A 24,557-nucleotide genomic window follows, 5' to 3' on the forward strand; every position below is an offset into this window, starting at 1 on the left:
CGGGTCAGCAGCGGGGCCTTCCAGGACCGGCGATCTCACCAAGCATTGCAAATATCATGACGTCAAGGGACATGATACCACAGAATGCAAATCACTCTACGCGCATTATCTCTCGTCCCTTGCCAGCGGTGAATTTAAGTTCGAACCTTTGAAAGCTAAGCCAAAGAATGGCAAGAGCTGGAGCAAGAACAAGGAAAGGAAAGCCCAGCGCAAAGCCACCAGCAAAGGTCGACAAACCGACACTCAACGATGAGACGACGAGGAGGAAACCCCGAAGGATAACGGTGAGGGAGACTCCTCACCCGACGAAGAGCACCCAGCTAATCGTAGACGCATCAAGGTTATACTCTCTTAGCAATCTCTGTCGTCCGACGACGATAACGATGATGCGCCTGTACTCGGCGATCTGAGAGATATCCTGAAACGGAAGTCCGAGTCCGAAAATGATAGTAATCCCAAGCACAATGATCTTCGGATGATGCTGGATGCACGGAAGTCTCGACGTATCTCGACAAGCGACGCTAACACCAACGAAGGGCCAATTAGAGACCTCCGAGATAAACTCAAAGCTGGCGCAAGCGACCTTCGCATACAGCTCAACCGTTCGAAACCAACGGACTTACGACGGCAGTTGGAGCGAGCTAAAGGTCATTCTCAACCTCCAGCGCATGACGCCAGCATATCCACAGACCTCCGCACTTTACTAGACTCTAAGCGAGTACAAACAGGACAGTCGTTGAATGTCATCATGGGCGGCTCCCCTCCTAGCGGAGACTCTGTCCTTTCTGTAAAAGACTATCGTCGACAAGTCGCGACTTCCCAGAAGTGTCCGACTACACCGACAAGTCATCCTCCGATAACCTTCTCACCGAATGACGCCGAAGGAGTTCACACTCCCCATAATGATCCTCTTCTCGTCGTCCTTGGAATTGGAGAGTATGACGTCACCAAGATCCTCATTGACACCGGAAGTTCTGTCGATCTCATCTTCCGAGGAACCCTGCAGAAGATGGGAGTTGATCTTGACGACATAAAAGCATCCTGCAGAACATTAACCGGGTTCAACGGATCCTCCAAAACCATATTGGGCACGATCCGCCTTCCGGTACGCGCGTGCGGTGTTACTCGAACAGTTAAGTTTGCTGTTGTAAGCACAAAAGCTCCATATCACGCTATACTCGGCACTCCTTGGCTACACTCGATGCAAGCCGTTCCTTCCACCTACCACCAGTGCGTCAAGTTCCCCGGCACGGACGGAAAGATAAAAACGTTGAGAGGGGATCAAAAGGGCGCTAGGGACCTCCTAGTCGCCACAGTCAAACTTCAACGGTCATCTCTACCCGTTAACTCAGTGTCTCCCCCAACCTCAAAAGTCTGTTCTCAGGAAAGCGAGATTCTCGAGTTACCTATTGACGACGCCGATCAAAGTCGAACCGTGAGGATTGGTGCATATCTTTCTGAGGAAATGCAGCAGTCAGTTCTGGATTTCCTCAGGAAGAACGTGTCTACATTCGCTTGGTCTATGGCAGACATGAAAGGCATTGACCCGACTATAACGACTCATGAGCTAAACGTCGACCCAACGTTCAAACCTATCCGCCATAAGCGACGTAAGCTCGGCCCTGACAGGTCAAAGGCTGTAAACGAGGAAGTTGACAGGCTACTCGGCGCATGTTCGATTGCTGAAGTTTGCTACCCCGAATGGTTGGCAAATCCGGTGGTCATCAAAAAGAAAAATGGTAAGTGGCGTGTCTGCGTCGACTTCACCGATTTGAACAAAGCCTGCCCAAAGGATAGCTACCCTCTTCCCAACATTGACCGTTTAGTCGAGTCTACGGCTGGAAACGAGATGCTAACCTTCATGGACGCCTTCTCTGGATATAACCAAATAATGATGCACCCGGATGATCGCGAGAAGACAGCCTTCATCACAGATAGGGGAACCTACTGCTATAAGGTCATGCCGTTCGGTTTGAAGAACGCCGGAGCAACCTACCAACGGCTTGTGAACAAGATGTTCGCATATAAGCTGGGCATCACCATGGAAGTGTACATCGACGACATGCTGGTTAAGTCGCTCCATTCCACTGATCACCTCCGTCATCTGCAAGAATGCTTCGAAACTCTCAATAGAAACGGCATGAAGCTGAACCCGGCAAAGTGCACGTTCGGAGTCTCTTCAGGCGAGTTCCTCGGCTACTTAGTCACGCAGCGAGGAATTGAGGCAAACCCGAAGCAAATATCCGCGGTCCTGAACCTCCCGAGTCCGAACAACAGTAGAGAAGTACAACGGCTCACGGGCAGGATAGCTGCTCTAAATCGTTTCATCTCCAGATCCACCGACAAGTGTCTCCCCTTTTACGATCTCTTGCGAGGAAACAAGAAGTTCATTTGGGATGAGAAGTGCGAGGATGCATTTACTCAACTCAAGCAATACCTGACAACACCTCCAGTACTCGCTAAGCCGGACGTCGGTGATGTTCTATCTCTCTATGTCGCGGTGTCACAAGCTGCAGTCAGCAGCGTTCTGATAAATGAAGACCGTGGCGAACAAAAGCCCATCTTCTACACGAGCAGGCGCATGACCGGACCAGAGACGCGATACCCGACTCTGGAGAAGATGACCCTAGCAGTCGTCGAAGCAGCAAGAAAACTTTGACCATATTTCCAGTCACATTCAGTGGAGGTACTGACTGATCAACCTCTCCGAACGATACTCCAAAACACCAACAGATCTGGCAGACTCACGAAGTGGGCCATCGAACTCGGCGAGCTCGATATCACCTACAAGAACCGCACAGCAGCAAAATCCCAAGTCTTTGCGGACTTCCTGGTCGAGTTGGCCCCAAAATTGGAGCAAGATCTCACACTCCCAAACTCAAACTGGACGCTGCACGTCGATGGATCGTCGACCAACAAGGGAGCAGGTGCCGGAGTCCAACTACAGTCCCCGACCGGAGAGCTAATCAGGCAGTCTTTCAGCTTTGGCTTTCCCGCATCAAATAACGAAGCAGAGTATGAATCTCTGATCGCTGGACTCCGCTTAGCGAAAGCCGTAAAAGCTAAACGACTAAGCGCCTATTGCGACTCTCAGCTAGTCGCCAGTCAGTTCAGTGGCGACTATGATGCCCGCAACGACCGAATGGACAACTACCTCAAAATAGTTCAAAGCCTGGCAGCAGAGTTCGAGTTCTTAGAACTCATCAAAGTTCCCAGAGGCGAAAACGTCTGCGCCGATGCCCTCGCGGCCCTTGGCAGCAAGCTTCGCGACCAAGTTAAACAAACCATCCCGATACATCGTATCGAGAAACCAAGCATCGATATACTAGCCGACCAAACCCTCGTCGTTGCCCCGGTCATCGAACCCGCTACTCCAGGCGACGACGGATTTGGTCCTGATTGGAGAACTGAGTTCATCAATTACCTCTCGAAGGGAGAACTCCCAACAGAGAAATGGGCAGCTCGCCGACTAAAAACACGCAGCGCCCATTACGTCGTTCTTGACGATGAACTACACTGTTGGACCGCGAGTAAAGTGCTCCTAAAATGCATCCATGGCGACGAGACAGCAAGAGTTATGGCAGAGACGCATGAAGGCGCTGGCGGAAATCATTCGGGCGGACGTGCATTAGCGATCAAAGTAAGGAGCTTAGGGTTCTTCTGGCCGACAATGAACGCGGATTGCGAGTCTTACGCGAGAAGCTGCGACAAGTGCCAACGGCACGCACCCAGCATCCATTGTCCAACCGAAATGTTGCGAACAACCACCGCTCCATACCCGTTCATGAGAGGGGCAATGGACATCATCGGACCACTTCCCTGTTCCCGCCAAAGATGCTTCATCCTCGTCCTCACCGACTACTTCACCAAATGGATCGAAGCTGAAGCATACGCTCAAGTCACAGACAAAGAAGTCCGCGGTTTCGTCTGGAAAAACATTATTTGCCACCACGGTTTGCCTTACGAGATCGTCACCGATAACGGATCGCAGTTCATGTCAGGCAACTTCAAGGAGTTCTGTGGCAAATGGAACATTCGACTAAGCCCTTCCACTCCTCGTTACCCGCAAGCTAATGGCCAGGCAGAATCCTCTAACAAACTCATCATCGATGGCATTAAAAAACGTCTGGACCTGAAAAAAGGTCATTGGGCTGACGAACTCGATGGAGTCCTATGGAGCCATCGCACAACTCCACGAGGATCGACTAAATCGACACCTTTCTCCCTCGCCTACGGCGTAGAAGCCATGGCCCCTTCTGAAGTTAACGTTTCAAGCCTCCGACGTTCCAAAATGCCTCAATACGTCGAGCTGAACAAGGAGATGCTACTCGATGCCCTTGATGAGATAGAAGAACGATGATATCAAGCTCTGCTGCGCATCCAAAATTATCAACATCAGATCGAGAGTTACTACAACAAAAAGATCCGCGCCCGACCTCTGGAACTCGGTGACCTCGTCATGTGCAAAGTGTTTGAGAACACTAAGGAGCTAAACGCCGGTAAACTCGGCGCCAGGTGGGAGGGACCTTACAAAATCATCAAAGTCGTCAAACCCGGCGTATATCGACTTCAAACGTCGCGCGGAGAAGAAGTTCCCCGATCATGGAACTCGATGCACCAACAACGTTTTTACTCGTAAGTGTATTATTTAAAAAAACAAAAAAACAAAAAAAAACGAGTAGATGCACCCCCGTGGTCACTTCTACTCGACCGAGTAAATGCGCCACTTACAGCCACTTTTACTCGGGAAAAACGAACTATGAATGGCTTGATCATCAACCGAGGTACGTAGGCAGCCTTAACAGGTCCAGCTGTAACAAAACCAAAGTCAAAACCTTATCTAGGCATTAATCGAGTAAATAATGACTTTCATATCCAACGGTTCCCGTGCCTCCAGCAGAGGACACGTGGACACTCACGTTCCTTTGCCTACAGCTATGTCCTGATCAGACACTTGGCTTCAGGACCCAACAGTCGCGACTCACCTGTGCTCAAAGCATTGAACCGACTAAATAGAGTGAATCTTTGCCTTTTCTCGACTAAAATGTAACGGCTTAGCTACCCGGTTACTTAATTGTCACTGAGGAAACGGACGGAAGAACCTTCTACTCTTATATTCAGCTCTTTGTCTTCGAAATTGAATGACTTACTTAGACGTAACTTCAATCGAAACAAGACAACAACCGAGTAACACCCATTAGCGGTTTATTCTCAGTTATCTATTTGCAAAGGACTAAGGATCAGGAGTCTGATGTTTCCAAACACTACAGATGACTGAAATTTACTTAGAAAAAAAAGAGTTGCAAATACTGATAAGAAACAAAAAAAAAGAGTCTTAAAATACAACAACAAGGTCTATCAAGACCACAGACGATAGCATCCGAATAATAAATACAACAAGGAAAAGATCAAGCGACCGTGTCTTAGTCGTCCTTGTTCGACACGACCGGGTCAAGCGACTCCACTGCTTCTTCAGCGACTTGAGCGTCGAGGCCTTCAATCTGCGCAGGAGGGTCTGAAGCTGACAGGTTCAGGGCCGCTTCTTCGATAAGTGCCGGAGACGACCTGTTCTCCTCCTCGCCCGCCTCGTCGTCTTCCCGTTCTTCAGACGAGGAAACCAGGACCAGATCTTCAGCGGCTACATCCCCCGTTCCTTCTTGAATCTCGTTGCCGCCTACCTCGGGATCGTTCTTGTCGGGACACTCCTCGACGGCAGTTCCTTCAGGGACGGCGATGTGCTCTGACAGAACGGAAGTAATATCAACCATCGGTTCATCAGTTGGATCTTCGGTGGCCTCGCGAGAAGTGATCAGTTGGGAAGCCGATTCATGGCCAATCAAACCAACATTCGACCCGTACGGGTCAAGCACCCCATGAGTTCTTCACTTACGAATCGAGAAGGGAGGTTGAGAGGAGAGAGAGCGAAATCATCTTCAGAGAATGGCTCGAGGCGAAGTTTAGCGACTTCAGCCTCATGCAACTTCTCCTGCTCTGAAAAGATGTCAATCATACTTTGCGGGATCTCCGCCCCGCTATCTCTTATCATTTCAAGACACTTTTTCGTACCTGAAGCCTACCCGTACAGACTCTTGGCTTTCTCCAACGCGTTAAGGCGATCCAGATAATCCTTCATCTTGCCAACGCAGCGAGTAGACTTGTCCGCCACAGCTGTTTGGACCTTGATCCTTTCGCGGGTGACCTCCTGAACCATAGAGTCCCTCAAACGCTGCCTCTCTTTGACCAGCGTTCCAACAACAGCGTCCCTCTCTCCCTCGAGCTCAGCCTTCTCTTTCTCGAGGGAAGCGACCAACCGCTCTAGGCGAGTATTCTCGCGTAAAGCTTCCTTCTTCGCAAGACGATCAGATTTTAGCTTTTCTTCCAGCTCCTCAAATTTAACCCGGAGGACCTCTTTCTCTTTGGCTGCTTTGTCGCTGGCCTTTTTGTTTTCAGTGCGTATCCTCTCGATCACGCTCAGCCTGGTTCACGCGAGCTTCTCCGAGGTGCCCAGCTGGACCATCGTCTGCTTCAGAGTGCTGTCATACTTCTCAACGAGATAATTCATGCTCCCATCGCTCTGCATAAAGTAATGAATACTTAGAAATCTTGTAAGAAAGAAAAACAAGGGGAAACTAAGTTACCCTTTTGCTCGCCATGGCTTGCTCAAAAACAAGGGTACCACCACGTTGGCCGTCATCTTCTACGGCTGTCTTCTTTGCCTTCTTCTTGGGACGTTCATCAGACGACCACCGAGTAGAATCGTTCGGGTCATGTCTTCCCGCATCATCACTCCCTACAGCTGTCGAAGTCTCCGCAGGTTCGACAGAAGTCTCCTCACGAGACCTCTTCTTGCCGTCATTCTTCTTTTTCTTCTTCTTCGCCGCGACGTCAGAGGCATCAGCGGAAGACGGGGCCTCCTCTAAAGGAACATTCCCCTCAAGGGAGGAAGGCTGTCCCTTTTTGGCCTGTTTCTTGGTCTTGCTGGTCTTTTTCTTCAGAGAACTACGAGCTGGCGGCTCCGAATTCACATCCCCATCTGCGGGAGTAGGCCTGGCCTCTGAGGCACCGGCAGAAGACGATTTCGATGAAAGCATTTGAAGCTTCCCTTTGAGCAACGCACTCAAGTCCGGAATTCCCTCCATCTTTCTGGCCTTGTTGAGAAGTTTTTGTTGCTTCCGAGTAAATAAAGAGAGACGTGATTTGCGAGGACCGAGTACACAAGGAATTCTTGATTCCCAATCAACTGCAAAAGTAGAAGGAAATCCAATATGAGAATTACGAAAGACTCATAATTTCTCCAAAGGCGAACAGCAACCTTACCTCTAGCAATCCTAGCTTGCTGACGACGTATCCACTCTCGGCTAAGATCCGGCCAACGGAGATGACTATGCGTCGCAATCAGTTGGGCGCTCTCAAAGAACTTTTCGGGGTAGGCGATCGTGTTAGGATGACGAACTGCAAAAGAAAAGAAAAGCGTTAGAACCACCAACCAGAGTGCGAGTAAAACAGTCAAATCTCTACCAAGTTGCTGATTCCATAAAACGCGATAGTCGTCCCCCGGAAGTTCTTCGAAGGCGTGCTCGTCGGACTTAACATAGAAGTATGCTCGCTGCCAATCATGCGTCTTGTTTGGGTGACCCGTCAAGACGTTGTAGTTTGCCCGCATCTTTATCGAGAAGATCCCGTTTGGCTCCGCCTTCGTGAAAGTCAACTCTTCAAACACCCTCACGCTCATCGAAATATCCATCTCCGCAGCCATGACCATTAACATGACTGCTATACGCAGCGACCCATTCAGCAGCTGAGAGATGGCGATATCCCGACGAAACGCGTACGACGTGATCAATCGAGGGATTGGGAACCAGAGCTTAGTCTGATCCTTGAAGTAGGACTCATATACGCACTGATATCCGACCGGAGGCGACCATGGGCGCTACTCGGTAGACGGAATAAGGAAAGTGACGCCAGCACCACCATTCTCCCTTAATAAATTCTTCACGGTCTCGTTGGAAGAACAAGAACTGAATACGTTCCCCCACGATTGAACTCGCGGATCACGTAACACTTCGGGAGGGAGTGAAGGAAGCTCCTCAAAGATCCCACAAGGATGATAAATTACAGGACGGCAGTCTATCTCGTCGAAACGGATACTCCTTGGTGCGGGACGAGGATCTGACTGGTCGAAACTAGCCCTCCGCCGAGCCCGCCTCCGGGGCCTCGCGACTTGACTGGGCGCTTCAGAGCCGCTTGCTTCTACACCCTCGTCCCCAGCGTTCTCTTCGGCCTCTTCGCGAAATTGCCTATGAGCGTCAGCGACCAGAAGGCGCTGGGAAAGACTTATGTTCTCCGTATCCCTCAGAGCATCGCGATGGATTATGTCGAACTCATCCAGCAGACTGCCGTCCGCATTCCTAGCAGGGCTTGATGGGGTAGCAACATCTTTCCCTTTTTCCTCACGCGATAATCGATTCTTCGAAGCCATCTTTCTACTCGGGGGGACGACTAAACCGGTGAGGCCCTAAGCGGAAAACTCTACTCTACAGAAGACTTATCTAGAGAGAGAAAATAAAAGTAGAGAGAAGGGAAAGAAAGTAGGATACCTGAGTCTGCAGAGAAGAATGACGAAAGTGAAGGAGAGAAGCCTATTTATAGCAAAAACGAGGCGCACTCTTCGAAGCGTCATCATTAGGTCTACAAAGGCCTAAATGGGCTTTAAAGGCCGCCTAAATGCCCAAAAACTTACTCGCGACGGTTCAGTTTCTCGCTCGAACCGGTTTTCAATCGGGAAATCAAACCGAAATTAATCTCCGGTTTCGATCTGAACCGATTCCCCAGAGTTAACCGTCAAAAACCAACCCGAGTCCTCTGCGTGAGGCAGTTCACCTCCCGAGTAAAACATGCCGTCATGATGGAAATGGAAGCCAAACGAAATGCATCATAAAAGGCGCAACTCGGAGCGACTAGAAACAGAGTGCGACTAAAATCGCACATTGGCAAAATGAACTGTCGCATGTATTAGGACCTGTTATACGAACGAACCTTACCCACAAATTCACTGAGACCGTTACGCCGCTCACAAGTGAAGTGGGGGGGGGGACTTATTGTAGGAGATGGATTACATCCCTCCACAAGGCCCATCGAATAACAGGCCCTAGCCCGGCAAGCCCGACTAAGTTTAGTCGGCTTAGCGGCTAAAGACATCGGCTCGACCCCAGAGTGCTTTTAGCCGATCAACTAAGCCGATTGAATATACTCGGCTTAAAGAGAACAGTACCGAGGCCCGTGTACTCGGCCTTTCATGACGAGGCCCAAAGGACGACATTATTAGGGCATCAAGGACAAAGGCACTATAGAAAGGGAGGAGGAGACAAGAAAAAGGGGACTTTTGGACAACTCACACACTAAACGGCTAGATCTAGGGTTTCGTAATCATCTCTTTGATCATGTTGCTTAAACCTTTGATCTTGTCTCCTTACTTCCCGTTAATCTTGTAACCCTTCTGTTTGATTCTAATAAAAGCGTCTTTAGTCACCCCACTTCTAAGTTCATTATTCTAATCAACTGAATCCTGTATAAACACCACGTGGGCCAAAATTACCCGAACAGTCCACGGGAAGGGTCAGCGTGCTGAGTCCAAGGACTAACGTGCTGATATGTGTACTGATGGACAGCCACGGACGTCCTGTGTGTGCTGATGGACACACACAGACACACACTGACACACACGGACAGCCACAGACGTCCTGTGTGTGCTGACGGACACCCACGGACGTCCTGTGTGTACTGAACAGACAGCCCATGTAAGACCCGTTCCTGGTCTCTCGACCTAAGTATTTTTTTCACTAAGTCATATTCGAATATGAGGTTCATAAAAAAAGGAATAGATTGCACAGCAGAATAATAATGTGTTAACTTTGTATTACTTAGAAACATGAGATCCAATACACAACTTTTTAACAGTTTCATAGACAATCACTAGTTCGTCCCTAGCATCATCTACCCACACGTTACACAGCCTCTCATTGATCGAGCCTCCACGGCTCCTTGGCTTGACCAGAACCATCCTTAGTTCCTGAAACCATAACCAGATAAGCATTAATCATACCCGAGAATAGAACGAATTGATTCTACAATGCTTGGCTTGGTCCCAAGAACTTAGATAAACCTCAATCAATATAATCATAAAAAGTATGAACCTATCTACCGTATCCTAAGTCATTCAACCAACCACCCCTTGACTTAGAATCAGATAGATAGTCCAGAATAGATAAACAGAACACACGAACAGATCCGGATCATCCCCAAAGACCAATCCTTCTAACCGGATAGAATCTAGGTGCGACCGGCCAATGAAGTCCGGCTCGATGGCCTAACAGACTCCCTTACCTGATCCAGCCTTAGGTCTGGATCCAATCGGCCGAGTAACCCTCAAGCCTAATCCGGAAGGCTTAGCAACCGGTCAGACCTTGCGACTCTACCTTGGCTTAGACAAACCGTGACCTTGTTTTACTTAAACAAGCCATAGGCTGATCCATAAGGATCGGTCATAACCTGTCCCGAAAGACACCGTTTGGAACATGCACCCTCTGGCCATTCGTACCTCTCAGTCCTCGTACCTTTTGATGTTCGTAACCTTTGGTATCTCGTACCTTTTGGTCACTAACACCCTTTGGCAACTCACAACCTTTGGTAACTCATGACTCTTGACAACTCGTGCCCTTTGGGTGATTCCCAACCGTTCGTCCTAACCGCCCAATCTTGGAGTGATCGGACCGTCCGTCTAACCGACCAGTGTCTAGGCTAGCGGTTTGATTATGTTCGGCAAAATCCTAGGGACGTGTCCCTTGGACTTAACCAACACAACCTTTCGTGTTTAACCAGAGAGAAGAGAAGAGAAACGAATTGAAACAAATAAGGAGAGCCGGATGGCACTCAGGAACCGAGCAGAGCTGCGGTGCGGTCGCATGGACCATCCGTTTGGTCTGATGGAGCCACGGCCCATCACATACCTTGTGAACCACGTCTGGGTTCTCCTTGCCCCACGAACAGGCACGACTTGCTAGCGAATGGGCACCATCGGCCAAGGGTTGTGCCCTCTCGGCCACTTGCATCCCTTCGCCCTCTCTGATTGGGTTTGGGGTCGGTCATAAGCCTAACCCACGCCCCAAGCCTCCTGGACTTAGCCCACGGCCTTGTCCAAGGACCCAACAGCCCATGGCCTCATGGCCGGACCTCACAGCCCGCCACTGACCCGGACCCGGACCATCGGCTAAAACCCGAACAGTCTGTCTAGCTGAGATGAGCTGACTCTCAGCTGCCTCAGCTGAGTTAGCTAGTAGTCCAGCTAGTGGAACTGACTTAGTAGGGACTTAGCTGGAGTGAACTAAACGTAGCTTCGTTGAGCTGGCCGAGCGACTCGTCTACTTCGTCCAGTTACCGTCTTACTCGTCCTAGCTGTCTCTTAGCTTATATAAGGTTAAGTCTAAGTTTCCTTATGTTCTTAACCTTCTTTCTCGACCATGGAATGCTTGCCTTGATATCCTAAGCCTGGCTGGTACGTTTCCTCGAACCATGGCCGTCCTGACAATCCTATTCAGGATTGGGGGCGTAACAGCCCACGTGGGCAAAACTTACCCAAACAGTCTACCGGAAGGGCCAGCGTGCTGAGTCCATGGACCAGCGTGCTGAGTCCAAGGACCAGCGTGCTGATATGTGTACTGATGGACAGCCACGGACGTCCTGTGTGTGCTGACAGACAGACATGGACACACACAGCCACGGACGTCCTGTGTGTGCTGGCGGACACCCACGGACGTCCTGTATGTACTGAAAAGACAGCCCACGTGGGCCAAAATCACCCGAACAGTCCACGGGAAGGGCCAGCGAGCTGAGTCCAAGAACCAGCATGCTGATATGTGTACTGATGGACAGCCATGGACGTCTTGTGTGTGCTGACGGACACACACGGATACACACAGACAGCCACGGACATCCTGTGTGTGCTGACGGACAGCCATGGACGTCCTGTGTGTGCTGGCGGACACCCACGGACGTCCTGTGTGTACTGAATAGACAGCCCACATGGGCCAAAATCACCCAAACAGTCCACGGGAAGGGCCAGCGTACTGAGTCCAAGGACCAGCGTGCTGATATGTGTACTGATGGACAGCCACAGAAGTTTTGTGTGTGCTGAAGGACGTTCTGTGTGTTCTAACGGACACACACGGACAGCCACGGACGTCCTGTGTGTACTGAACAGACAGCCCATGTGGGCCAAAATCACCCGAAATGTCCACGGGAAGGGCCAGCGTGCTAAGTCCAAGGACCAACGTGCTGATATGTGTACTGATGGACAGCCACGGAAGTCCTGTGTGTGCTGACAGACACAGACGGACACACATGGACACTCACGGACATTCACGGACGTCCTGTGTGTGCTAGCGGACACCCATGGACGTCTTGTGTGTATTGAACAGACAGCTCACGTGGGCCAAAATCACCCGAACAGTCCACGGGAAGGGTCAGCGTGCTGAGTCCAAGGACCAACGTGCTGATATGTGTACTGATGGACAACCACGGACGTCCTGTGTGTGCTGATGGACACACACAGACACACACGGACAGCGACGGACGTCCTGTGTCTTCTGACGGACACCCACAGACGTCCTGTGTGTGCTGACGGACACCCAGAGACGTCTTGTGTGTACTGAACAGACAGCCCACGTTGGCCAAAATCACCCAAACAGTCCACGAGAAGGGCCAGCGTGCTGAGTCCATGGACCAGCGTGCTGAGTCCATGGACCAGCGTGCTGAGTCCATAGACCAGCGTGCTGAGTCCATAGACCAGCGTGCTGCGTCGAAGGACCAGCGTGTTGATATGTGTACTGATGGACAGCCACGGACTTCCTGTGTGTGCTGACGGACACACACGGACAGCCACGGTCGTCCTGTGTGTGCTGGTGGACACCCACAAACGTCCTGTGTGTACCGAACAGACTACCCACGTGGGCCAAAATCACCCAAACAGTCCACGGGAAGGGCCAGCATGCTGAGTCCAAGGACCAGCGTGCTGATATGTGTACTGATGGACAGCCACGGACGTCTTGTGTGTGCTGACGGACACACACGTACACACACTGACACACACGGATATCATGTGTGTGCTGACGGACACACACGGACGTCCTGTGTGTGCTGACGGACAGCCACGGACGCCAAGGACGTCCTGTGTGTGCTTGCGGACACCCACGGACACACACGGACAGCCAAGGACGTCATGTGTGTGATGACAGACACCCACGGACGTCCTGTGTGTGTTGGCGGACACCCATGGACGTCGTGTGTACTGAACAGGCAGCCCACGTTGGCCAAAATCACCCAAACAGTCCACGGGAAGGGCCAGTGTGCTGAGTCCAAGGAACAACGTGCTGATATGTGTACTGATGGACAGCCTTGGACGTCCTGTGTGTGCTGACGGACACACACGGACACACACGAACAGACACAGACGTAGTGTGTGCTGGCGGACACCCACGGACGTCCTATGTGTACTGAACAGACAGCCCACGTGGGCCAAAATCACTCAAACAGTCCACGGCAAGGGCCAGCGTGCTAAGTCCGAGGACCAACGTGCTGATATGTGTACTGATGGACAGCCACGGACGTCCTGTGTGTGCTGACAGACACAGACGGACATACATGGACACTCACAGACATTCACGGACATCCTGTGTGTGCTAGCGGACACCCACGGACGTCTTGTGTGTACTGAACAGACAGCTCACGTGGGCCAAAATCACCGAACAGTCCACGAGAAGGGTCAGGGTGCTGAGTCCAGGGACCAACATGCTGATATATGTACTGATGGACAGCCACAGACGTCCTGTGTGTGTTGACGGACACACACGGACAGCCAAGGACGGCCTGTTTGTGCTGACCGACACACACGGACGTCCTGTGTGTGCTGACAGACACCCACGGACGTCTTGTGTGTATTGAACAGATAGCCCATGTGGGCCAAAATCACCCGAACAGTCCACGGGAAGGGTCAGCGTGCTGAGTCCAACGACCAACGTGCTGATATGTCTAATGATGGACAGCCACAGACGTCATGTGTGTGCTGATGGACACACACAGACACACACGGACAGCCACAGACGTCCTGTGTACGTCCTGTGTGTGCTGACGGACACCCACGGACGTCCTGTGTGTGCTGACGGACACCCACAGACGTCTTGTGTGTACTGAACATACAGCCCACGTTGGCCAAAATCACACACAGTCCACGAGAAGGGCCAGCGTGCTGAGTCCATGGCCAGCGTGCTGAGTCGAAGGACCAGCGTGTTGATATGTGTACTGATGGACAGCCACGGACGTCCTGTGTGTGCTGACGGACACACATGGACACACACGGACACACACAGACAGCCACGGTCGTCCTGTGTGTGCTGGTGGACACCCACAAACGTCCTGTGTGTACTGGACAGACTGCCCACGTGGGCCAATATCACCCAAACAGTCCACGGGAAGGGCCAGCGTGCTGAGTCCAAGGACCAGCGTGCTGATATGTGTACTGATGGACAGCCACGAACATCTTGTGTGTGCTGAAGGACACACACGTACACACACTGACACACACGGACGTCATGTGTGTGCTGACGGACACACACGGAGGTCCTGTGTGTGCTGACGGACAGCCATGGATTGCGGACACCCACGGACACGCATGGACAGCCAAGGACGTCCTGTGTGTGCTGACGGACATGTATGAACGTCCTGTGTGTACTGAACAGACAGCCCACGTGGGCTAAAATCACCCAAACAGTCCACGGGAAGGGCCAGCATGCTGAGTCCAAGGACCAGCGTGCTGATATGTGTATTGATGGACAGCCACGGACGTCTTGTGTGTGCTGACGGACACACACGTACACACACTGACACACACGGACGTCCTGTGTGTGCTGACGGACACACACGGACGTCCTGTGTGTGCTAACGGACAGCCAAGGATGTCCTGTGGGTGCTGGCGGACACCCACGGACACAAACGGACAGCCAAGGACGTCCTGTGTGTGCTGACGGACAGCCATGGACGTCCTGTGTGTGCTGGCGGACACCCACGGACGTCGTGTGTACTGAACAGACAGCCCACGTGGGCCAAAATCACCCAAGCAGTCCACGGGAAGGGCCAGTGTGCTGAGTCCAAGGAATAAAGTGCTGATATGTGTACTGATGGACAGCCTTGGACGTCTTGATATGAGAGATGGGAATAGGAAGTGAGGTATATGATTAGATTCACAATGATGGAAGGATAGTCCTTATATATAAATATCCAGATATGGAATATATTTCCACTGCATACAAATGAAGTTGATTGCTAGAGATATTATTAATATATGTTGGGGTGTGGGACTAGGCTCACTGAGTAAACTAGTTACTCATGACTCAGTTGTGATGCAGGTAACCAGTAGACGAGAGACCTTAATCTAGGGCGGGAAGGAACATCATTAGCCAGCGGTAGTTTTATTATCCTTGCAAAGTCATTTTGATATATCTTATGTATAAGATTTGTTGACCGAAAACCTCGAAGTTAATTTATAACAAATTTTGTAAGATGCTTTTGATTGATATATAAATAATATTTTTTTGAAGTACGGGTTCCATATGATATTAGTCCTTGTCCGGATGAACTTACTATCGGGTATTGCTTTGTCGGGTTGAAAAGCCTACAGTGGTATCCGATGGGAGCGTTGGTGTTCTTTGGTTGTTGGTCTACGGTGATCGGAAGTATTCTGAGAACCTCAGATCGACAATCGAGGAACATCGACCATGTCATTTCCGGTCATCTACGATCGGGGGTGTCACAAAGGTGGTATCAGAGCATGGTTATACGATGCTAGAATGGGACTTGTTTAAAATGTTTTTCAAGTCAAAATGAGTCGCAAGGATAACTAGGATATGCCGGCTTGTTCCTTCATTTTAGGATATATACTCATGGGTAGTTACCTAATAGTGATCTTTTATAGCATAAGCACCGAGACAAGCTTGAACGGGTGACCGTAGTTACTGATGTTACTATCATTATGCTCGAGTTTGCTACCCTCATGGTCGGGTTCACTACCGTCCTGCTAGAAGTCAGTAACCTCATGCCTTCATGCTGTTCTTCTGAGTTTTAGTGGGGGGTGCTAATACTTTAGAGAGATTTATGGGACATAATTGATACATCGAATACATCTCCGTGTGTTATCGATGTCAAGGTGGGTGTTGTTTGTGATCCAATTCAGTAAGATTTGAATGCACCTTTCTGTTGGCAACAAGACATCTTCAAGCTTATGATGGAAAGAAGTAGTGGGACCATAAGATACGGAAGAAGGACTAAACCGTTCTAGGTATACTATGGCTTGAGGCAGATTTGGGATGCAACACTCTGAGAAAAATATTTTCTTCAGAGAGGTGAGATCGATTTGGACAGATTTCAAGAGTTCACGAAGTTGTATTTTATACACAAGGTATGGGACCGATTGAAGATTTAGTTTATGGAGTTGGTACAGTGGAATGTTTCCGCCAAGAGGTTCAGGTCGAGTTAATCATATACTGTAATTTCAGCATCGAGATATGTGGTTGAGTGAATTTCATTCATCGATTATGGTTTGAAGAATAAGCCAAAGATCATACGGAAAATCTTTGGGAACTTAGCCAAGAATTTTGGAGTAGATAAAAGACCATGGAGTTTCAAACCTTCGAGGAGATGTTAGAGTATGACGTGAATGTTCAAGAAGCTATTATTGCTGAAGAAGTTAACCAAGTCATGCGGACTGTCTATTTTCGAACCGGTGCAGATCAAAGGTCAGTTTCAAGCAGTGAGTTAAGTAAGTCGTTGGGGATGATTTTTGGTGTACATTTCATCGGATCAAGATCGAGGACCTTGAGCCGTTATGGTTGTGACTCGAAAGGATAGAATGGTCGTGATTTTCAAAGTGTGGGAAATCCTGGAACGCTTGCATCATTCGCGCTTTGGTGGTTCTTGTGAAGAGTTAGGATTTTAGGTTACCCTTCCTCATGAAGTTACCCGATCTACGTTACCTATACCTAAGATAACACTTGTTGAACTTGTCCGCTTTTTCTTACCGTTAATCCACATCCAAGTGTTAGGCTATTTGGGTAGAGCCTACACTTTATAGTTGACTGGACCGTCAAAACCCCTGAAAGGTCCAATCAAAGGTTTGCTTCTTATCCCATTGTGTGTTGTGTGCATTTTTAAATTTTTATGAATGATTGAAATTAATAAAAAAAGAAAATGTGAATTGTGATCAAGGTTTCGTAAGAGACCTTGCCTATGTATGGAATTTTCCGTCCATATTTTGTTTGATTCGGGAACCACACGTAGTTGTAGTTCCCGAGTAGTGTCATAGTTGTAAGTAGGATTCACTTTAGTAAATTCAGTACCCGTTCTTATTCTTGGAAGTACTGGCTGCCAGTTAAAATATACGGTATGCCTTTCCCCATTCCTCAGTACTTCCGTTAGGGCGGTATGTTCCTATCTAGAGTGAGATTGGCTATCTAGTTTCCGAGCTCAATTAGGATGTTGAGGAAAGAATTTTTTTGGAAGAAGACTAGTCGCCAATGGCCTACAATTGTACTCTACCAAGTGTTGGAGCATCGTTCGTATCAGTCTTGGGAGTTGAAGACTTTTTGGGAAAAGGTGAAGATGTGTATTCCATTATCTTGATCATTAGGAAAATAGGAGATGACAAGGATCAGAATATAGTGAACACTCAGATAGCTAGAGAATTTGAAGTTATGCTTAAGGAATTGGAAGAGTTGTTGCTATCTAGAAAGTAAGCTGTTCAATATTCTTGTTGAACCTAGATTCGCTACCATAGCCTAGGGATCTCACCAAGTGGTTCTTGCCAAGTTCTAGTAGTAGTCAGAAGATTATGAAGAGCGTCTCAGATAGATCAGAAGTGTAAAGAATACTGTAAGTGAAATTATTCTTGGAATGGGTAAGTGTGTTTATTTGAGAGTAGCACCCCTGGTCCAAATCATGTTGGCGTGATTGATCGTGCATGTTCTTGTTTGATTGTTGCACGGTTAATCAAGTTAACATTGACCAGACTGGAGATGTTACATTCACGTATGACACATCACCTCACGTTCCAAATTTCATGTTGCTGTTATGGGGGAAAGTCAGATAGAAAAGGTTGAGAAGTGATAGTCTACAAATACAAGATTGTTAGAAAAAGTATGCAGACCGCAGTTGACAAGAGTTGTGCAGAGTAAAGAATTTGGTTATCTTGAAAATGGCTGCTCAGAAAAGAAAGGATCGATTGGGGGAATCAAGGGATCACCCATGAGTTGTTTTGATATGGGAAGACTAAGATAAGGTAAGAGCTAATATCCAGAACTCCTTCCAGGGACTGTTCAGTAAAGAGTGTACAGTTACGTTTTCAGAATTCGGGGACGAATTCTTTTGAGGGGGGAAGAATGTAATAACCCACACGAGCAGATATAATTTTGGTTGAAAAAATTATTTAAGATCAGTTTGAAGATTGATCAATCAGAAATTAAATAAAAATCGACACGGTGAATTAATCTCGACGGGGCTGTCTTTTTGTCGAAAAACCATATCTTAATGGTTCTGGTCGAGTGTTAATTATTATTGTCGATTTTTATTCATGCTGGACGAGTTTATTCAGAGCAGGATGAGATTCGAATGATGAAAAATATTTAGTCGAAACAGTCCGAAAAATATCGACAAAACTCTGAAAATTATTTCTGAACAGTCACATGCTTTGCACCTTCTAGCCTACTTGCTTCCTGAGTAATTAGGTCACATGACCTGCACCAGCTGCTTGCAGCTTTCTTCTTGGGAGGGAAAGGACAGCAGCTTGCTGTTGGAAGTGCTGAAGCTGCTCTCCACATGTCCTTTCTCAGCCTTGCTTTGTGCTGAGTGAAACCCACACCTGAAGCACCTTATTATGTTATAAAACACCATCTTCTCTCTTCTGGTCGTCCATAACCACAAGAAAGCAGAGAAAATATTCAGAGAAAATCAGTGAGAAAAATTGAGAGAAAAATCAGAGAAAATTCAGAAAACTTCTTGGATGATTTTTCTTCATCACCTTAGTTCAGTCTGATGATGTGTGGAAGATAAAAAGTCCAGCTGTGAGCTAAGCTTGAAGAAGAGAATCATCTGAGTTCATCTGGCCATCAGTTGTTGTTTGGTCGAGTAAAGTTGAAGGATAAGACTGGTTCATCAAGTAAAACCGTTTTCTGTCTAGTTGGTTGTGGAGTTTTGCTAGATCGGTCCAGTCACTCCTTGTAGCCGCTCAGTCACTTGGTTTGAATTCAGATATCAAGGAGAGTGGTCGGATCAGTCAGAAAATTGTGACTGTTTTGAATCTCAAGTGTACCGGAAGTGGAGTGTGATTAGCTTGAGCTCGAGTTTAGTCTTGATTAGCCAATCTCAAAGAATCAAAGGTGAGTCTAGATAGATGATTGATGAGTAGTGAATGTGTCATGTCCCCGATCCTGGATAGGATCGTCCGGACAGACTTTAGTGCGAGGAGACGCACCAGTCAGGTCACATGACCTAAAGACAAGCGTGTCATGGTCCAAAACGTGGTTAAGGGAATCAGGTGGCTGGAACTTAACCAAAATAAGGCAGATGCAAGCTCAAAGGATCTGGACAAGTGAGCTGCTAGCTGGACGAGATCCAGGTGAAGCTCGATTGAAGTGGGTGATCAGAATGGATCATGGGAGAACTAAGTATTGGTCTGGAAATAGACCAAGGGACTTAGAAGAATTGAAGAAGATAAAGGAAGCAAGCTGGACACAGTGTATAACAGCTGGGCGATGCAGTAAGCAAGCTCGACCAGCTAGGTGAAGTGTAGTGCAGCTCAATGTAGCTCACTGAAGTGTAGGTCAGATCCCTGAGCTGGATGGTCTTGCTCACTCAGCTGGGTCAGCTGGGGATCAGATCAACTCAGCTGGACTGAGTGTTCAAGTCATGGGCAGTTGGGCCGGGTCTGGACAGTGGCCGGGCCATGTGGGCGACCCGAGTGTACCGATGGGCTGGTTGGCTCTTGGGATTGAGCCAGGAGCTTGGGCAATCCGTGTGGGCTTGTTTGGACTCGTCCAGGAGTGGATTGGCAAGCCCAGTGCGTCTGGAAACTGCCTGAGGCGAATGGGAATGATCTGGACCATTGATTAAATCAATGGCCAGAAATGATACCGAAAGGGTGCAACCTTTGGAAATGTAACTGCCCCTTCTTCTATAAAAGGCAGGCAATTCCGTGCCTTTGCAGGCACGCCAGGGCTTCCTCCTACACCCTGAAACACAAAGAAACACAGAGAAAAGACAGAGAGTTGGTCGGATTCCCAATCCAAGACCCATGGTGGTGTGAAGGTCATAAAGAGGCAGTTTTGGGAGAGATCAAGGGGGGAAGTTATGAACGACTTTCTGGTGGTTTTTATCTGTGATGTTATCACCCAAAGCATCCTACAGGGCCTGAGAACACACGCAAATGGTGAGGAAAGAAGGTAGATGACCGGAATTCATGCCCAAAGGCCAAGAAAGCCTTAAGGAAAGAGGTGTGTGGGAGGGCAGTTTCATGGAAGTGCAAGGGGAGTTATGAACGACCCTGTGGTAGGTTGTCACCACGGATGAACACGTCCTAGGCTTACCCCGTATCTTGGGAACACACGCAAATACCCAGGAGAAAAGGGAGAAGGCCGGACTTCCCTCACAATGGCATGAATAGCCTTGAAGGTGGATGCAGTGTAGAAACTGGTTTCATGGAAGTTCCATGGAAGGGATCAGGGGTGCGACGCATGAATGGATCTTATCAATACAGGAGGTATGTGATAAGGATTGATAGAGGCGTGCACTGGAGGAGCATGGCCGAACATAATAAGGAAATGCACTTGATCTAATCAAATCATGTATATGGTAACTGATTTTATAATTACTTTCAAGGTTATGTTTCTGTCTCTTGTGGTGCGGTTAAGGCCAAGTATGGCACGCCCCTTGAAGACCATATGTTGTGATGTAAACTAAGGATCCACGACCCTGAGATAAGGGGCGGATCTTAGTTGATCTAACTCATCCATGTGGGATGGAAGTTAGAGGCCACTCATTGGATAGTGATCCATGGTGGATCATGGTGTGTGTGTTCGTTCTGATCATGGTGTGAATCAATGATCCGAATCATGGAGGAGACACATGGGGATCCTAGTACATGAGGAAACATGTGGGGTGCAAGGTCCAATTCATTTGGAACCAGCAGCAAGCCGTGGAGGCGAGTAAGGCCAGTACTAAGTGGCATGGACCACAAGTATGGGGCCGGTGTGTTTATCTAAAGATGGCCGTGTGTAATCTGATCTTTGGCAAGGATGGATGACCAGATCCATAGGTGATGGATCAAGGTGTCTGATCTGATTGATCAAAGGATGCACCGGTGGTAAGAGGAGGACTGATCGGCTTCGTTGGGACATGGTTCCATGGCCGGTTAGGTACGTGTGAAGACTCATCAGTTCTGGGTCATGTGGGGTGGTTGGTTGATTGACTCAGGATCTGATGGGTGTTGTTATTCCATGAGCTGGACTTGGTATCATAAGTTGATAAGGCAAAAGGATGTGGGACAGTGCATGAGCCGGTAAGGGCCAGATGCATGTCCTTAGCTGTTTGACGACTTCTCAAGGGTTACTTATGTCTATGGGGATGGTTGGCTGAATGACTAAGTACCTAAGGGAGTTGTTTTGTCTGTGTAAAGGAGCTGGACGCAGTATATGGCAGCTGGCCATAGCTCGGTCCTAGCTCAGTTCGAGTGTGACAGCTCGATCAGCTGGTCTATGAGTTCATTCAGCTAGAGTAGCTGGGCCGATGAGCTAACAAGCTCCGTGGATGTGGCAAAGGTATGATCTAGCAATGTTGCATAGATCTAGATATAATGGTTAGGGAAACGGAACCTCAGATTTGTATGACTTGGTTCGTGTTCAGAATCAACCTTGGAGCTAGCTGGTAGTTGAGTATACTAACCATTAGCTGAGGTGATTCGACCGGACAAGTATTAGATTGGTTATAGACCAATGGATGATGATATTATTCCGCTGCGTATGTGTTGTATTGATCTAAGCTAGGAAAGACTATGGTAGTCTTGAGCTAAGATCTGAGTTAGCCCTCGCCTATGGGCGATGTTTTAAATAAAGGGCGAAAATTTTGATAGGTTCGGTCAGGGTATCGACCGAGCAACGTGAGGCATCGACCGCGGCCTAGTCGGCCAGGATCGGGTCTTACAAGTTGGTATCAGTGCCTTCTTGACCCTCTTAAGGACAGTGCTCAAAGATGTTGAGTTCCAAACCGAAATTATTTCTGACAACTGAGATGACTTGGAACCTTAGTTGTGGTAAGCCAAGTGAGAGTTGAGGTAAGTTTGGGTTTCATGCTTGTGAACGGGGATGTTCCAAGATGAGCCGGATTAGCCAAGATGCACTCTCCAAGGGCAAGACCTGAAACAAAAAGGTTAGGTTTCTAGTTATTTGGAAGTAATAGACGGATTGGACGATGGATACAATGCAAGATCTTTGTATGGACGACCTGGGCAAGGGAAGTAACATGGACCAGAGAGTGGCTTAGGTTGAAAGAAACGTGCAGCACTATCTTGGAGGTAAATGTTATCCCTTGGTGGCCGTTCAAAACAAGTGAGCATATGCAGTGTTCATGTTGGTCTAAGGGAGACGCTACATGGCTAGTACATGAGTGGGCTTGTGATCAGATGGATCAGCTTGGACTCAGTGTAAGTCAAGGTAGGATTCCTTAAGATTGAGTGAATGGAATGGATCAATTCCAAGAGGAATTGGAAACACGATGTTAAGTATCTTAGTATGATGAGGATTGAAGTATACTATAAACACTTTTGTGAAAGGTATGGGACGTTCACAGATGTGTGATGCTTTGGAGAATGGTATGGGACATTTTCCAAATGTGTGATCAAACCGAGATCCTACTCATCTAAGTACTTAATGATCGGTGGTGTGGAAACACATTATTTGATACTGGAGCTACACATAGTTTTGTGAGTCCAAGTATGATTGGAAAAGGTTTGTTCCAGTATGGAACATGGGATGGTCCTGAACGAGTGAGTCCGGCCGGAGGGCAAGTTATGAACTCACTCGGTCTGGTTAAGGACATCCTTGTGGTGATCTTGGATAGGCCGATGCCTATAGATCTGATTGTTGTCCCCCTCAAGCATCATGAAGTGATCTTAGGCATGGACTGGTTGGGAAAGTATTGGGCAACTCTAGATTGTCACCGGGGAAGGGTGCAACTTGAGAACGAGTTTGGACCCCGATTAAGTACCAAGGAATCAAGCCAACCTCAGTTTGGTGATTTCAGCAGTCCAAGTAGAACAGATACTTGGAAATGGTTGTGAGGCCTTTTTGGCTACCATTTACACTGATGAGGTTGTAGGGGCCTGTGACCCAGAGGGTATACCGTTGGTTTGGGAATTTCAGGATGTGTTTGGGGAACTACAGGGCATTCCCCCTGATAGGGCTGACCCATTCATCATTGAATTGGAACCTGGAACGGCCCCATTATCTAAAAGTCCATATAGAATGGCACCAGCTGAGATGGCTGAGCTGAAGTCAATCAAGTCCAGTGAGGGATGAGGATCGCAGCACAACCAAGTCAGAGATTGACCTATGGTTGGGGTGAGACGGTTGAGTCCTGGAGTGGACCAGAACCGCAATATGATCAAGTCCGTCAAAGGATGAGGATCAAGACACGACATACTCGGAGATGGACCTATGGTCGGGGTGTAACGGTCTAGTCCCTGAGTGGACCAGGACTGGAATATGATCACGTCCTAAATTGACCAGGATTGAAATATGACAAGTCTGGTTTGGACAGAAGTCAAGTAGAGGCGGTTTAGTCTTGTAAGGACTAAGATTGCAATATGGCCAAGCTGGGAGAGGCTGTGGCTGGTTAAGGAATGATCCAGTAATTGGTGGCTGGAATCATAAACCTTATTGTCCGGGAAGGACTTAAGGGAACAAAACAATCTGTTAGGACTCATGGTAGAGTGATCAACCTAAAGATTGGAACATGTTCGCTAGGACTTGGCTGGTGCATCGAGTGGCTTGGAGATTTATTGAATCTTCTAAGACTTGAGTACGCAGTATGTTCCTAGCGACTGAATTTGATCTAGTCATGGAACTAAAGTGTTCTACATGGACTTGGTGTCTACTAGGAACGCAACCTGGAGAGTTGGGTCAGTGACACAAGTCATGTCTTTGTATGGGTGTTTGTTGGATCACTTGATAAGATTTTGGGTAAAATCTCTATCAAGTGGGGGAGACTTGTGTAGATGGTGATCAAGAAGTGATCAGTGAGGAGGGACAAGGAGGGAGATGCAACGAATTGGTTAGGAAGAACCAATCGAGCATGCTCTATGTTCTGGATGCAAAGAATTCGGTTGGAATCTTTTGTCTTCAGACAAGACGGCAACACCACAGGATTCGAGGACGAATCAATCCTAAGTGGGGGAGAATTGTCATGTC

At 48.4% G+C, this 24,557-nt stretch overlaps 2 protein-coding genes across 2 annotated transcripts; one reads left to right on the forward strand and one right to left on the reverse strand.

Annotated features, from left to right (window-relative positions):
- The first annotated feature begins 167 nt into the window (after positions 1-167).
- LOC117130396 lies at positions 168-4,360 on the forward strand. The gene is made up of 3 exons (XM_033283275.1): positions 168-284; positions 356-2,577; positions 2,734-4,360. Exons 1-3 carry the CDS (start codon positions 168-170, stop codon positions 4,358-4,360), a joined length of 3,966 nt encoding a protein of 1,321 aa, XP_033139166.1.
- A 1,713-nt stretch (positions 4,361-6,073) lies between these two features.
- LOC103849824 lies at positions 6,074-7,756 on the reverse strand. Its single transcript, XM_009126550.1, has 5 exons — positions 7,519-7,756; positions 7,318-7,452; positions 6,639-7,240; positions 6,543-6,574; positions 6,074-6,476 (listed from the first exon to the last, which is right to left on the reverse strand). The coding sequence occupies exons 1-5, from the start codon at positions 7,754-7,756 to the stop codon at positions 6,074-6,076; spliced, it is 1,410 nt and encodes a 469-aa protein (XP_009124798.1).
- Positions 7,757-24,557: the final 16,801 nt, after the last annotated feature.

This window comes from Brassica rapa, unplaced genomic scaffold (assembly GCF_000309985.2).
Source record: "Brassica rapa cultivar Chiifu-401-42 unplaced genomic scaffold, CAAS_Brap_v3.01 Scaffold0444, whole genome shotgun sequence".
Lineage (NCBI taxonomy): Eukaryota > Viridiplantae > Streptophyta > Magnoliopsida > Brassicales > Brassicaceae > Brassica > Brassica rapa.

Excerpts from the sequence above, each read along its gene's own strand:
- LOC117130396 (XM_033283275.1), top strand. The coding sequence starts at position 168 with ATGGCAAGAGCTGGAGCAAGAACAAGGAAAGGAAAGCCCAGCGCAAAG. Across the intron at positions 285-355 it reads GGAAACCCCGAAGGATAACG|CAATCTCTGTCGTCCGACGA; the intron begins GTGAGGGAGACT and ends ATACTCTCTTAG. Across the intron at positions 2,578-2,733 it reads CCCATCTTCTACACGAGCAG|ATCTGGCAGACTCACGAAGT; the intron begins GCGCATGACCGG and ends AAACACCAACAG.
- LOC103849824 (XM_009126550.1), bottom strand. The coding sequence starts at position 7,756 with ATGGCTGCGGAGATGGATATTTCGATGAGCGTGAGGGTGTTTGAAGAG. Across the intron at positions 7,453-7,518 it reads TTTATGGAATCAGCAACTTG|TTCGTCATCCTAACACGATC; the intron begins GTAGAGATTTGA and ends TTTCTTTTGCAG. Across the intron at positions 6,477-6,542 it reads ATGAATTATCTCGTTGAGAA|GCTGAGCGTGATCGAGAGGA; the intron begins GTATGACAGCAC and ends CGCGTGAACCAG.